The sequence below is a fragment of the Marmota marmota genome, unplaced genomic scaffold (genome assembly GCF_001458135.2).
Source record: "Marmota marmota marmota unplaced genomic scaffold, marMar, whole genome shotgun sequence".
In the NCBI taxonomy this organism is placed as follows: Eukaryota; Metazoa; Chordata; class Mammalia; order Rodentia; family Sciuridae; genus Marmota; species Marmota marmota.
The window spans coordinates 8,215,877-8,230,777 of NW_025999900.1; the positions used below are offsets into that span (position 1 = coordinate 8,215,877).

The window sequence follows — 14,901 nt, forward strand, 5'->3', positions numbered from 1 at the left end:
CCAGTAAGGTGTCCAAGTCCTGGAGTTTGAAGGCCCACCTTAATCCCAGGAGAGGGTCAATCTGAAATGTGCTTGGCAATCTCTACTCTGATTTCTAATACTCTTAGGATACCTTGTTTTGGGAGGCTGGTGTCCTCCAAGACCTATCCTCTCCAGAAAGCTTTGGTTGAGAGTGTGAGTTTTAAATTCAGAATGACCTGTTTGAATCCAGACCAATGACTCAGTAGCTCTTATCTGGGGCACTTTTTAAAAAAGTCTCTTTGGCCTCAGTTTCCTCATCTGTACAATCGGGGAGAGCCAGGGTACAAATAAGGTAAAGCAGTTATCTAACACCTGGACAATATACTAAGCACCCAGCACATGGTGGAACTCTCCTGCCTGTACCCCCTCTGATGCTGACCTTCGTCTCAGGTGACAGGAACACCCTCAAAAGGCTTTGATGAGAAGGCATACTTGTCAGCCAAGCAGCTGAAGGCCGGAGAGGACCCCTACAGGCAGCACGCCTTCAACCAGCTGGAGAGTGACAAGCTGAGCCCAGACAGGCCCATCAGGGACACTCGCCATTACAGGTATGGCCTCCATTGTGTGGACCAAAAAGAAAGGCTGAGAAAGGACCAATATTGTTCAGCTTTTTTTCTTTTTTTTTTCATTTATGTACACTTAAGAAATGAGGAAGATTCCCTCAGTCTCAGTCTAGTGATTTAGACACTGAAAAACCCACACCCCAGCTACATTGCTGCCTCCCATATTCTGTTGGCCTACTCGGAGTCAGTGAAGGTCATGGAAACCCCCCAGCTGGGACCAGGGAGGCCCCTCAGCATCTCATCTGGCATTCCAGCTAGAGTGACATGCCAGGGGACCACAGGGAGGCTTGGGAGACAGGTGAGCAGGCAGCTGAAATGGGGCCTCCAGCCCTGCTCCATGCAAACAGCGGAGTGCTCTGACCGTGCCCCCCACAGCCCTTCTCTTCCTCCTGCCCGCCTGCCCCACCTCCTCAGCAACAGCCAGAAGCGCTTCCCAGTCACCCTCTCACCCAGCACTCAGTGTTCCTGAAATCCTATGCTCCTCTTTCCTCCCTTCCCCATTTTCACCATGAGGCTTCCTCTCCCCCACCCCACCTAGATCCTTCAAGTCTTGGCTCAAGGTCCTCTCCTCTGGGAAGGTTCCTCACCAACTCCAGCTAATTCCAGGCCCTTCTCTGTGCTCCATGCAGACATTTGACAGAGCCACCAGGTTACTGTTGCTGATCCACCACCCACCCACAGCTTTGAGTGACAAACAGGAGCTGCATTGGACCCAGCTCTGTACCCAGAGATGGGATGGGCCTCTGTCTGGCCCCAGTTTGAGGGTAGATGAGAGTGACTCTGGAAATAGCTACTCCATAACACAAAGGACGCGTGAGAGATGACGGTGCAGGGGGACTGGTTCTCGAACCTTCCTGGTCACTCTTGGAGGCATGCCTGAGGTCTGGAGGCTCTCCAGCCTGTGCACGGTGAGATGAATGCAGGGCTGAGGGGCCCTGGCCCTCCTGTCCTGTCACCCCAGCACTGTCAGCTTCCCCTCATGCTACCAAATAAGTCAATAATCCTGCTACTAGGCAAGGTCCCCCACTCAGGTCTGATGGCCAAATCCAGGCCTCAGGAGTCCTATCTCAGTCATCCCTGGGGCAGTCCTCCCTCCTGACTACCTGCACTGCAGATGAGGTTAGCAAGAAGCTCCTCTTGGTCTTTTATAGGAGCCCTAGCCATGGCTGACCTAGTCCCTACAGCTGGGAGGATCTGCTGTCCCAAATCTGTGACTTGAGGGCTGGCCTGAATCATCTCTGCATACCCTCTTTGCTCATTCACACCCTCAACCTTCTCAGATGTTAACTGAGAAATTGGAAGAATTGCCTGCTAGGCAAGATAACTCATGCCTGTAATCCCAGTGAGTTGGGAGGCTGAGGCAAGAGGATTGCAGGTTTGAGGCCAGCCTTATCAACTTAGTGAGATACTGTTTCAAAATAAATTATATTTTAAAAGGACTGGATATGTAGCTCAGTGGTAAACCGCTCCTGGGTTCAATCACCAGTCTTGACCAAAAAAAAAAAAAAAAAACAAAACAAAACGAGGAATTGGCTTTATTAAGGCTATGAACATTGTAAAATAAGACTCTTTACATCCAAGGCAGTGGTGAACTGGTGAGGTGCCATATGCTGCCCCAGGGCCTCTCTGAAAGCTGAGGTGGATCAGGGTGTATATGTGTGCATATGCACATGTGTGCAAGTGTGTGTGTGTGTGTGTGTATAGAGTGAGCAGAGGCTGGACTGTGCCTCCCGTGATGGAGCCCCTGTGCTGTGGGGCAGCTTCCACTGGACTCCAAACTGTCACAAGACAGATCCACTAGGATTCCAGAGAAAATCCCACCAGCCAGACAAAGCAGGGACAGGGGACAAACCATCTGGCTAGTCCTGGCTCCCTGGAGCTGGGTACCATCCTCACTGATCTACATCTCAGAGGAATACAAGGGGTGGTGGGAGTTCAAGTCCACCCTCCAGATAGAATGTGGGTAGGTGTGCCCCCTTCAGGGAGAGAAAGGCATTGCTACCAGATTTCCTCCTTCCGAGGCACCTAATGACCAGGGAACAAGGACAGAGAATGGGGCCCTGGAAGTCAGTGCCAGGAGGCTGGGTGCCCTCATGCCCCTTCTCAGCTAGCCATGTCCACTCCTGTCCCCCAGTCTGCAGGCATTTGGGAGCAAGCACTTGGGAAGCATGACTTCTCAGGGACAGAGAGAAAGTCCCTCCCCCATGGCTGCCTCACATCTTTCTCAAGGAGAATTATTTTAGAGCCTTGAAGGATTTTTCCCATGGGTACCCAGGCTAGTGGGACTCCTGCCTGGCTGACCGGCTGCTCTGCAGGGCAGGAAATGGGCCTGGGAATTCAGGCTGGAAGCTGCTATCCGTGGGATGAATTCTGTAATGAAAAAATAGTCACTGCTGGAATAGTCAGACAGCGATTGTAATAAAGATCGCTTATGAAAACCCGCGGTGGCAGTCGCCTTCCCGCCTGCCCAGGAGCCTGCATAAACACCAGGGGGGAAGGCTGGCAGGAAGGGTGATTTCTAACTCCCCTTCCTGAGGACGGGGAGCCAGTGGTCCAAAAATGTGTGTCTGTGGATGGCAGAGCTGGGTAGAAGCAGGGTGGCCAGAGATGCTCTTGTCCTCTCTGAGGCTGGTTTCCCCTGGAGCCACTGGTGCCTGCCCCCTGCCTGGTGTCTCCCACAGTGCTGTGCGCAGGCAGAACAGGGATGCTCATTAGGCAGGTGGGAGTGATTCCTCCCCAGATCCTCCCACATGTCCTGAGGTGGGAAGGAAGAAGCCGCAGGGGACCAGAAGACAAAAGGGAGGTGGTTTTCCATTTTATCCTGTACCCCTATGTTGTGTCACCAGACTGCCCCATCTGCAGGGACAGTTTTTTTGTTTGACTCTAGGCAGTGCCCTGGGGCCTAATGTGTGTGTGTGTGTGGGGGGGCCTGAACAGCAGGGAGTCCTCCCAACAGGCTTTGGTTAGGAGCTTCCAGGCCTGGAGATGCCCCCAACTTGCTGCTTCCCTCCTAGGACCCCAGGCTAGGTGGCATCTGGGGGTTGGGCCAGTGTGGGCTAGAGCATGGCCTGGATGGGCAGGGAGCCTGTGTCCTGGCTTCCGGCTTGCCTTCCCTGCCTCACAGAAGTATTGTAAGGGGCACAGAGTGGACAAAGAGAAACATGGAGGCTGCCTGAGGATGTCCCCATGGCTGGCCTCTGACCTCCCTGCTCCATTTTCAGTTGCCCCTCGGTGTCCTACTCCTTAGACCTGCCAGCCACGAGCATCATCATCACCTTTCACAATGAGGCCCGCTCCACACTCCTGCGCACGGTGAAGAGGTAAGGCCAGCCACCGCCTGCATTTCATTGGTGCTGTTCCCACAAAGCCTCGGGGGTCTGCGGTGCCTCTGGCCGGGCAGGACGTTGAGATTGAGATCAGACCATGTGAAGACCAGTGAGCACTGGGAGGATGAATCCTGTCCTTCCAGGAAGCTGGGGCTAGTGTGTACGGGGGTCAGAGAGATCCCAGGAGTCTAACAAGGAGTCGAAGACAAGGTCAGGTGTCCAGGGTGAGGGCAGAAATGCAGGGGGTGGGAGCAGAGGGAGGCAGGGATGAACAGAGGCCTCCAGAGGTGTGTGGGGGGGCAAGCCCCATAGGTCCCTGTTGGTGAATCAGAGAAAGGTGTCCCTCTGTCCTCCTAAACCTGGTCTTACCGTCAAGTTCAATCTGCTCTCGACCCATTTCCTCAATGAACTTAGACAAGAATGGGATTCAGAAAGGAGTGCTCAGTGGTATTCCATGGATTAAAGAAACTTGGGTGTCCCTTCCCAGACAAGGGGGGCAGAAGAGGGACAGAGGAAGGGCAGGGGTGCAGGAGCTCCTTGAGAATGACCTTGGGGCCAGCAGGAGTCTTGCCAGCCTTCCAAACAGGCAGCTCCATCCAGCTGGGCTCCCAGGGTGGTTTGGTGAGCCTCAGGCAGCTCAAGTAGCTCCTGCCCTGACGACCCCATGAATGCAGTCCCCCAGACGAGAGCAGTTCCCTGAGGGCCCAGGCAATAGTGCCAACCAGGTCCTTAGAAAAGCTCAGAGAGCTCTTCCAGGAGCCCAGGGAGTTAGCAAGCAGTTGCCCATGACCGATGTGCAGGTCCTAGAGCTGGGTGGTGGGAGAACCCCATGCATTGGGAGGTATAAATAGGAGGTCGCCCCAAATTCAGACTCTGTCTCTGTCCCCATTGCTGCTCCAGTGTCCTGAACCGAACTCCTGCCAACTTGATCCAGGAGATCATCTTAGTGGATGACTTCAGTTCAGACCGTGAGTATACACCTTCCTGTCTGCACCCATCCACACCCCACCCCTCCCGTTCCCCCAGGATGCCCAGGCAAGCTCTCTTAGGCCTGGCCTGGCCTGGCACACTGATCTCTTTGCCAACACCTGAGATCCTTGGTCTTTCTAGGAGCCCTCCCAGCCCTGGTGCCAAAAGAGGGGGAAAGTGTTGCTGCTTTGGATGGGACCCCAGTGACATGACATGTTTCAAACAATGGAAACAATATAAATAGCATTCTTCATAATTCTAAGCCAACATGCAGAAGAGTGCCCCTTCTTTCTAGGTCTATGAGAATTGGGCCAAGGACAGGCATGGTGGCACACAACTGTAATCCCAGTCACTCAGGAGGCTGAGGCAGGAGGATTGCAAATTCAAGGACAGCCTTTGCAAATTAGCAAGACCCTGCTTCAAAATGAAAAGGCTGGGACTGGGGATGTGGTTCAGTGGTAAAGTGCTTGCCTGGCATGCATGAGGCCCTGCGTTCAAATCCCAAGCACCAAAAAAAAAAAAAAAAGCTAGAGATGTAGATCAGTGGTAAAAACAATAACAACAACAACAACTACAAAACCTCCTGGGTTCAAATCCCAGTACTGCAAAAAAGAGTAGATTTGAGAGCTGGGCCATTGCCCATTGCTGGTGCTCTCTGGCACTCCCTGGGGTGGGGTTGAACTGATGTCATAGGTTCAGGCATTCCTGTCTGGGTCTAGGGACAGGACAGTCCTTTGGCCAGTAGTGATGACCATGGCCCTCCATCGTTCCCTATCCCACCCCTTTCCCCAACTGGAATGGGATGGCCCCCAGGGCAGCCTAACCACTGTGGTCTGATGCCCATATCTGAATGAACCTGCCTTCCTTCCCTCCACCTCAGCTGAAGATTGCGTGCTGCTGACTAGGATCCCCAAGGTCAAGTGCCTGCGAAACGACCGGCGGGAAGGTGAGTGCTTGGACCTCAGGTCCCACCATGGACCTGACTTGGTGAGCTCCCTCTGGGTACCATGTCATCCAAGCCAGTGTGGTCCTGCTCCCTTCCTGACAGCTGGGACCAGGGTCTGCAGAGGACCCTCCTTCTATCGCCAGTCAGCCCTGTCACAGCACAACCTAGGCACCTTGCCATCCTTCTGGATGCTTCCATTGTTCCTTCTGAGAAGCAGGGCAGTGATGGCGCTCTTTCTGCCTTGGAAGGAGGCTGTAAGGATGGAATGGAAGGGGCTTTGAGAAAACTGAAGGGAGGATAAAGTAGCTGTGAACTCACCTTGAATCCAGAGGTGTTGGGGAACACCAGTGACAGCATAGCATCGTGCTCAGCCCTCAGGGGACACATGAGAAGTACAAAGCATGGTCCAGGCCCTTCGAGGGGTTAGTGTGTGGCCAAGAGTCAGAAATCACCACCACACAGGCTGGTTATAGTCGGATAATGTGGAGGTGGGAAAGCAAGAGGCTTCTGTGCAGGGGTGGCCTGAGGAGGGTGTTGGGCCTGTGAGACCCAGGAAGGGAGCAGAGGAGGGCATGCCTGGCTTGGGAGTGGTGCAGGCACGGGATGCATACGTGTGTGGTGCTCACCCATGCCAGGCCTTCACGGAGCCTATGCTGTCAGCATCCCATCCTCATAATGCCCTGTTGTCCCCATGTTTTAGACAGGGAAGCTGAGGTTTCAGGTGGTTCTGTAATTTGTCCAGGGTGATGAATGGAGGATCCAGGATTCTAACCCCAGGAGTCTACCCAAAGGCCAGCTTCTTGTCCTCTCCCCCTGCTTCCTGGATTCTCCTTCCTGTGAGAATCCAGTCCTGGTCCATAGTGGGGAAAGAACAGTGAATTTTGATGTCAAAAATGTTGGGCCAGGCATCGTGGCCCACGCCTGTAATCCCTGTGGCTCAGGAGACTGAGACAAGAGGATCGTGAGTTCAAGGCCAGCCTCAGCAACTTAGTGAGGCCCTACGCAACTCAGTGAGACCCTGTCTCTAAATAAAATATTTTTTAAAAGGGCTGGGGATGTGGCTCAGTGGTTAAGCACCCCTGGGTTTAATACCTGGTACCAAAAACAAATAAACAAACAATAACAACAACAAAAAAAGCCTTGGAAGCCATAAGAGAGCATTTAGAGTTGGGAAGGGAAGGAGCCTATTGTTGGGAGCCACTGATGATTTGAGAGTGAGAGGGGAATGTGATGGGTAACTTAAGACCCGTCAGGCCAAGGGGCCATGGGGATATTGATGAGGGAGGACTTCAAACTGTCATAGAAGTAACCAAAGAGAAATGTTTCCCAAACCACTGCATTGTAGAGGCCATCAGCCTGTGGAGGCTGCAGATTATTTTTTTCCATTTGTGGGGATTGAACCCAAGAGGGTTCTCCTCTGAGCTACATCCCCGGCCCTTTTTATTTTGTTTTGCTTAGTTGCTGAAGCTGCCCTCAAACATGAACTTGCATTTCTCTTGCCTTAGCCTACTAATAGGCTTTTGGAAAGATGGATGGCTGGTTTGATAGATAGAGGCTGGAGAGAGGTGTGGCCAGGGACATCTCTCCAAAAAGTGATTGTATTCAGAGGTCTTAGAGTGAGGCCCTTCTTTCTCACAGCTCACAGGACATGGATGGCTACTGTGGCAAGGGCAGGACCAACTGGACTTCCTCTCTCCTGACCAGACAGGTCCTCAGCCCTGAGCAGGAAGCTGCCAGAAGCAAGGCCATTCTTTGCCAGTCAGTGAGCCATTGGTGAGACTGTCATGGGATGGGGATGGAACAGCGGAACCTAACATGCGTAGGTCCCCCAGGCGCTGGGCTCTCCCCTTGTCATCTTGGTTCCTCCTGACAGGCAGGAGTCAGTGTATCTTTCTGAATCTCATAGATAAGAAAACTGAGACTCAGAGAGGCTAAATAACATGCTCAAAGTGAGTGAAGGGGTTGGCACACAAACTCAAGCCTGTTACAATCTAGAAGATTCTCTCCATGTCACACTTGGTGGTGTGCCTGGAGAGGCCTGCCCAGATGTCCCCAGGTGGAAGAGGCTTTGTGCTCTAGTTCCCCCTCAGTCTCAACCCACACTTTATCGTATTTTCCACTCATTACACTCTAACCTAACGGCATTGTCTGGTGTATGGAAGGTGCTCAGGGAGTGACCTTGAACAATGACAGGTGATGGATGGAAGAGAGGAAGAAAGGGTAAGGAGGAAGCAAACAGATGTGCAGAAGGAAGGCCACTGGCAATACCTCAGAGAGCCTATGCCCATAGGGGCCGAGGGCCCTGGGCAGCACATTGGCTCAGTTCTGGTGTCAAGCGCTGCTGTCCTCTCCCTTTGCAGGGCTGATCCGATCCCGAGTTCGAGGGGCAGATGTGGCCGCAGCTGCCATCCTCACCTTTCTGGATAGCCACTGCGAAGTGAACACGGAGTGGCTGCAGCCCATGCTGCAGCGGGTGAAGGAGGTGAGCTGTGTGTTTCCGGGGCAGCTGAGTGTCCTTTGGGACGGAGGGAACCGTCTGTGATGTCGGGCAGGCATTGTGGGAAGCCTCATAGATCTGCTTCCCCTCTGAGAGACTTCACAGCATCGGGCTTTCTCATCTGAAAGCAAGGGTGACTGTCATGTCTGTCCCATGGGCTGTCGCGAGAACCACATTGGATGGAAGCCTGGGTGAGCGAGGAAGGTCCCTCTGTGAATGGTGTTACTCTTCTCCTGAGAGAGGGGGAGCTCGTGGTCAGGTTGGGAAGCCCTGGAAGGAGGCAGGAGAGGCTGAGCTCTCAACGGGAGGGGAGGGTGGGGGCTCCTTCCATGTGCTTGCTGTTCTCCAGAGTGGGAGGATTTGGACAGATGGCGAAGAAGGATAAGGCAGTTACAATTCAACTATAAGAGGACAAATAGCCCAATTTAAAAAAAAAAATGGGCAACGTATTTGAATAGACATTTCTTCAAGGAAGATACACAATGAGCCCATGAAAAGATGTTCAACTTTATTAGTCATTCAGGAAATACAAGTCTAAGCCATAACGAGATCCCACTTCATAGCTACTAGGATGGCTACAATCAAAAAGAGGGACACTAGCAAGGGCAGGCAAGGACATGGATAAAGGGAGCCCTCAGATATTGTTGGCAGGAAGGTACAATAATGCAGCCACTTTAGAAAACAGTCCGGCAGTTCCCCCCAAAATTTAAATAGAATTCCTAGCAGTTCCACATGGAAACAAAAACTACATCCACATAAAAACTTACACACAAGTGTTCAGAGTGACGGTATTCAGAATGGCCAAAAGATAGAGAACCCTATCATCTGAATACTAGACACATAAAATGTGGTGTGTCTGTGATAGAATATCATCCAGCCGGAAAAACACATGCAGTGCATCTGTGTGGTACAACATGAATGAACTTTGAAAACCTTGTGTGAAGTGAAAGCTTGTCACGAAAGCACGCAAATTGTATGATTCCATTTATAGGAACTGTCTAGAATAAGCACATTCATAGAAATAAAAAGTAGATTAACGTTTCCTGTTGGGGTGATGAAATGTGCTGGAACTAGCCGGTGGTGATGGTTGGACATACTAAAGACCACTGAACTGGACACTTTCAAACTGTGAGATTAGGGCATGTGAATTCTGTCTCTGCACAGAGATGTCTATGAGTAGGAAGCAGTGAGGCTGACTTCGTTTTTAAATGTTGAAACAGGGTCTCACTAAATCACTGAGGCTGGCCTTGAACTTGCAATCCTCCTGTCTCAGCCTCCTGAGTCGCTGGGATGACAGGTGTGCTCCACAAAGCCTGGTCTTTATTTTCTTTTTACAGCACTTTTCACCCCTCAGCACAGATAGGCAATGGGACAATCTCCCCTGATCAGCCCCCTCCCTAGGTTTTCATTATCCTGAGGGCATGGGAACTGAGGCGTGGGGCTGGAGCCCAAGTTAGGGACAAGAGAGATCTGAGGGTGAAAGCAGAGTAGGTAAAGAGAAGAGGGGGAAAAGAGGTGCTGCTCTGTGGCGCCCCTGGAGAGCAAGACACAAAGGGGGCTGCAAAGTGTGACTAAGTTTTGAATGTGGTTTAAGAGAAAGTGTTGAGAGCTTTGCCTGAGGTTTACGACGTAATCCACCTCTCCCACAAAACAGCAAAGCCCACAGTACTCACGGGTGTTTTGCAGTTGGACTTGGATTCTGGGGGGTGCAGGGAGTGGCCAGCCTTACCTTGTACTGGATGTGGCCTGAGAGGAGTGACACCTGTCCCCACTTACCTGGGGATCCCAGGACCCCTGCCCTCAAGTTGCTGGTGGTCCAACTGGGAAGACTCACCCAGAACATGTCCGGCGGTAGGTAGCAGTAAACAAAAGTCCTGCTCAACCAGTAACAGGAGGGCCAGCTCACACAGCATCTGAGTCACTGTCCCAGGAGTTGGGACACTGTCTCACACTGATGGTGAGAGCAGCTTAAAAGAGGAAGAAATCTTTCAGCTGGTAGCAGTCAGGGAGGCGAGATCCCAGCAGCCTTGAAATGATGGGACAGGAAGAGGCCGGGGAGAATGGTGCCCTAGGGACCCAGGAGGGACCTTCTAGGAGCCTGGTGTGAAGATGTACACAGCTCCTAGGAGCCTGTCAGGGTTCTGGGATGGGTCTGGGCTGACTACCCCATGTCCAAGGAGACCTTCTTCCCAGAGCAGGGGCCTGGGCCTTTTTTTTTTTCCCCCCCTTTTTGCAGAGGATCTCACACCATCTCACACCCCCTTCCTAGGACCACACCCGTGTAGTGAGTCCCATCATTGATGTCATCAGTCTGGATAATTTTGCCTACCTGGCAGCATCTGCTGATCTTCGTGGAGGTGGGTCCTGCCCCCAGGGAAGGGGCTCGAGGTCTGAAAAGAGGCAGGTGAGGGCAGACAGAGTCCTGGGTTGGAGCTCTTCCCAGCCATGCCAGAGTCTTGCACCACCCCAACCCTTCCTTGCAAAGATAAAATCAAGAGGGTTTGGATGGAGCCCTGGGTACAAGGGCAAAGGGCCTGAGCTGGCAGTTGCAAGTTTCTGGAACAATCAGTGACAGAGCCGGGCTAGTCACTCATCTCCCCTCCCCAAGCACTGACACATCCTTTCCAAATGCTGCCAGCCCAGAGACCATGGCCACAGGTCCTGGCAGAAGGCCACTATGGGACAGCTGTCTCTAGGGTAAGGGAGGGGGAGCTCTAAGCCTTGCATGAATTCCTGACACGTACACCCCAGAGGTGGCCAAGGCCTGGCTGTGTGATACAGTGGCTGTCGGCCACATTTGGCTATTGAGCTCTTGAAAAGTGGCTCATTTTGAAAACTGATGAGTTGGAACTGAGATGTGCTATAAGCAAAAAAAAAAAAAAACAAAACAAAAAAAACAGACTGCGGCAGTTGGAGTTTCCAAGACATAGTATGAAAGAATGTAAAATATGTCATTAGTATTTTTTATTTTTTATAGGTTGCAATGATATTAGTTTGGATTTATTGCATTATGACTATTTTATTCAAATTAACTTCATATGTTCTTACATTTTGATATGGTTCCTAGAACATTTTAAATTATGTCTGTGGCTTAGGTTTGTGGCTTGCAGTATATTTCTTTTGGAACACTCTGGTCTAGACTGGCACTATACTGTCCCATATAATAGATAATAGCCCCATTTAGCTGTTAAAGTTTAAATTAATTAAAATAAACTAAGACTTAAACTGATGATTCAGTTTATCAGTTGTTGCAGCCACATTTCAAGTGCTCAACAGCCACATGAGGTCCTGGCTACCACATTCGTGCTGATATAAAACAAGTATACCACTGCAGAAAGTTCCTGACCACCACTGGTCTAGAGAAGAGCTGGGGGCCATAGTGGATTTCTTCTGTGGGGCCAGTACTCCAAATAATGGTTTTAACCATTAGCTAGATCTTGGGGCTGGTGGGGTTCTGAGGGGCCAGACATCTCCCCTTTGGAAAATCACCCCAGTGCCCTGGCGCTTGCTGCTGCCCTGGCTGGAATTCCCTCTTCCAGGATATCTTCATGGATCCATCCTTCATTCAGGTTCCTCTTCAGAGAACCTTTGCTGGCTACCTTTGTTTTGGGGGTTGAGGTACTGGGCATTGAACCCAGGGGTGCTTTATGCTTTACCACTGATCCATATCCCCAGCCCTTTTGATTTATTTTTTTAAAAAGTCTGAAATAGGGTCTCATTACATTGCTGAGGCTGGACTTGAACTTGTGATCCTGCCTCAGCCTCGTGAGTCGCTGGGATTAGAGGCGTGCTCCATGGTGCTTGGCCTTTATTTTCTTTTTGAAGTACTTTTCACCCCGACTGGTGTACAGAACCCTTATCTATTTACCTTTGGGGTGTCTGTCTGATCAGCAGATTGTAAACCCCAGGAAGTCAGGGGCTTGTCACCTTCTGAATGAGGGAGTGACTGCATGAAGAGCCTCTACCACTGGGCTCTGATCAAGGGAGACTCTGGGGGGTGGCAGAGTGAGGGGGTAAGCAGGTTAGCTCTGCCCTAAGCCTGTCCTCACCCTGCTCTGTCCCTTAGGATTCGACTGGAGCCTGCATTTCAAGTGGGAGCAGATCCCTCTGGAGCAGAAGATGACCCGGACAGACCCCACCAGACCCATAAGGTCAGGGCTGCCATGAACTCTGAGGAGTCCCCTTTCTCCCTGGGCCAGGGGTCTGGGAACTGGGAGGTACTTGGGAGGACAGACCGGTCACCAGGGCTCCTGAAGGTGCACAGTCTTGGTGCCAGCTCTCTTCTGGGTGCTTGAGCCCTGCAGGGACTGAGAGGAGGGGCCAGAGAGCCAGTCAGACATCCTGCCACAGTGACTGTGCAGGCAGGGACTTGGGTCAAGTGGCCTTGGGTCCTGGGGCTATTTTAAAGGGCTCCTGGCTTCTGCAGCTCACAGTTGCCTCTTCTCTCTCTTTGCCCCCAGGACACCTGTCATAGCTGGAGGAATCTTTGTGATTGACAAGTCTTGGTTTAACCACTTGGGAAAATATGATGCCCAAATGGACATCTGGGGGGGAGAGAATTTCGGTAAGTTGAAAAATAATAACAATAAAAACAACAGCAATATTAATAACCCTGACAAGCACATCGTAAGGACTTGACCCATATTAAGTAATTTAATTCTCACAAGGATCTGGGGAAAGTACCATGATCTCCATTTTACGAATCAAAAAACTGAGGCAGAAAGAGGTAAAGCAATTTATCCACAGCTAGTCAAGAGATTTAGGTATTCAGGGAGAGCCTGCGGCCACATGGTTAAGTGTGTGTGGAGGGACATAGTGACTGAACACAGACCACAGCTGCTTCCCTACCAGAAGGGCTTGGGAGGTGTGCAGCCAGTGGGTGGTTACATGTGATGATGGCCCTCCCACCTGCTCTTTGACCCTAGGCCAGGGAAAGTCCCCCCAAGCCTCTGCCCTGCAGAGATTGCAATGATAATAAATGGAGGAGGAATTGAAATGCAGACCACAGTGCTGGAGGCCATAATGCTGTGTATTCTTGGGTAGGAACCCTTGAGACCCAGAAGGATCAGGAAGCTGCCTAGTCCTCCCAGAAGCAGCAGGGAAGGAGACAGTAGGGAGCTGGATCTGCTGCCCCCTCAACGCTGGCTTCTCAGCTGGGTGTTGGGGCTGCAGAGCACCCCGGAGTGGTCACCTGTCACCTGTCGGAGCCCAGACTCCAACTCCAGCCTGTGTGGGCTGCGTGTCCTCGGTTAGTTAGTCAACTTTTTGAACCTCAGTTTCTTTGTTTGCAAAATGGGAAGGAAAGGGCCCTCTCCCCCAGGGTGCAATGAAATGGAGGTCAGATTGAGTAAGTCCAGGCAGGGTCCAGATGGCACCCCTACATGGGTTTTTAGGAAAGGACCTATTTACAGTGTGGCCACGTTACACGGACTGGGTCAGTGTAGTTCTGGGTGGTACCATGACTGCAGAGAGCTATAATCATGGATAGGTAGGAAAGATGGAGAAGGAGCCCCCTCATGGGTGTGGTGCCCGGGGGAGGGCATAGGGATAAACCCTCCTCACCCCTCTGCCATCTCCTAAAGGAAGCCCAGCAGGGCAGCCCACACAGGATGGAAAAGGGCAGACCATCTGGCAGGTCTCCAGAAGCAAGGCCCATTCCTACCCTCACAGTCCTTTCCTACTGTCTCCTTTTTCATCCTGACCTGGTTTCTGGACCAACGAGAAGGACGGGAGGTGTCCCACCCATTTGACAGGTGGGGAAACAGGTGGCACTGTGTCTCAATCAGGAAATGGCATGTCTGACAGGTGTATGCAGCTCTCCTAGCAGAGCCACTGTGTCAGGGAAATGCTATCAAAGTCAAAGTGTCTCCGAGAGGTTAGGAGCAGGGCTCTTCTCCCTGCCTGGGAAACCCAGGAACAGTGGGCTGTAAACAGTCCTGCTCAAACCACCCTGGTGGAAATGGTTGTCGGTTTTCTCCACTTTGTAACTTACTACTGGAAAACGCTGCCAGGCAAGCATTTGGAAGAGTAAATTCTGGCAGCTGGGGTGTAGTGACTCTTCCATCCTGACCCCCTTTCATGTGTTTTGAGCCCCAGTGACCTCCTCTGTGTCCTGGGACTCAGCCTGAAGGCAGTGTGGGCAAAGCCAGTTTTGCAAAAAGACTCAGAAAACTGGAAAAGAAACAGCCTGTCTGCATCCGGAGGTGGGCCTGCCTGTCTCCCTCCCATTCTTTCTTCCTTCCGTCCTTTCTTTCTTTCACCGGGGACTGACAGAGACAAGTGAATGATCAAATAGCCAACTCCAGACTCTACCTGAGGCGAGGGCTCCGAGTTTGGGGAACTTGAAAGGAACACTGCTGAGTGGTTCTGCCGAGGGTTTGTTTCTTACAAGAAATTCAAAGAAACGTCTGTGCATTCAAAGAAATGTCTAGGTGAGCTGCAGTGCCCAGCCAGTCGGCTGTGGGACTAGTTTTGAGGCATGAGACTCGCGTCTCTGGTGGGTGGGAGCTTTTCATTTCATTCCTCTGTTGAAGGAAGGAAGATGCCCAAACTAAGACGTGTTCCTATGTCCCCTGGGAC

General features: G+C 51.6%; 1 protein-coding gene across 1 annotated transcript in view; it reads left to right on the forward strand.

Moving 5' to 3' along the window:
• Positions 1–405: 405 nt before the first annotated feature.
• The window catches only part of Galnt16 (polypeptide N-acetylgalactosaminyltransferase 16), a gene marked incomplete at its 5' end in the record, with an annotated part of 33,802 nt that continues 19,306 nt past the window's right edge, over positions 406–14,901 (forward strand). Inside the window, 8 exons of the mRNA XM_015487166.2 lie at positions 406–569; positions 3,806–3,904; positions 4,811–4,878; positions 5,760–5,825; positions 8,186–8,307; positions 10,592–10,679; positions 12,389–12,473; positions 12,783–12,886. Coding sequence (XP_015342652.2) covers positions 406–569; positions 3,806–3,904; positions 4,811–4,878; positions 5,760–5,825; positions 8,186–8,307; positions 10,592–10,679; positions 12,389–12,473; positions 12,783–12,886 — 796 coding nt within the window. The remainder of the gene's footprint in view (positions 570–3,805; positions 3,905–4,810; positions 4,879–5,759; positions 5,826–8,185; positions 8,308–10,591; positions 10,680–12,388; positions 12,474–12,782; positions 12,887–14,901) is intronic.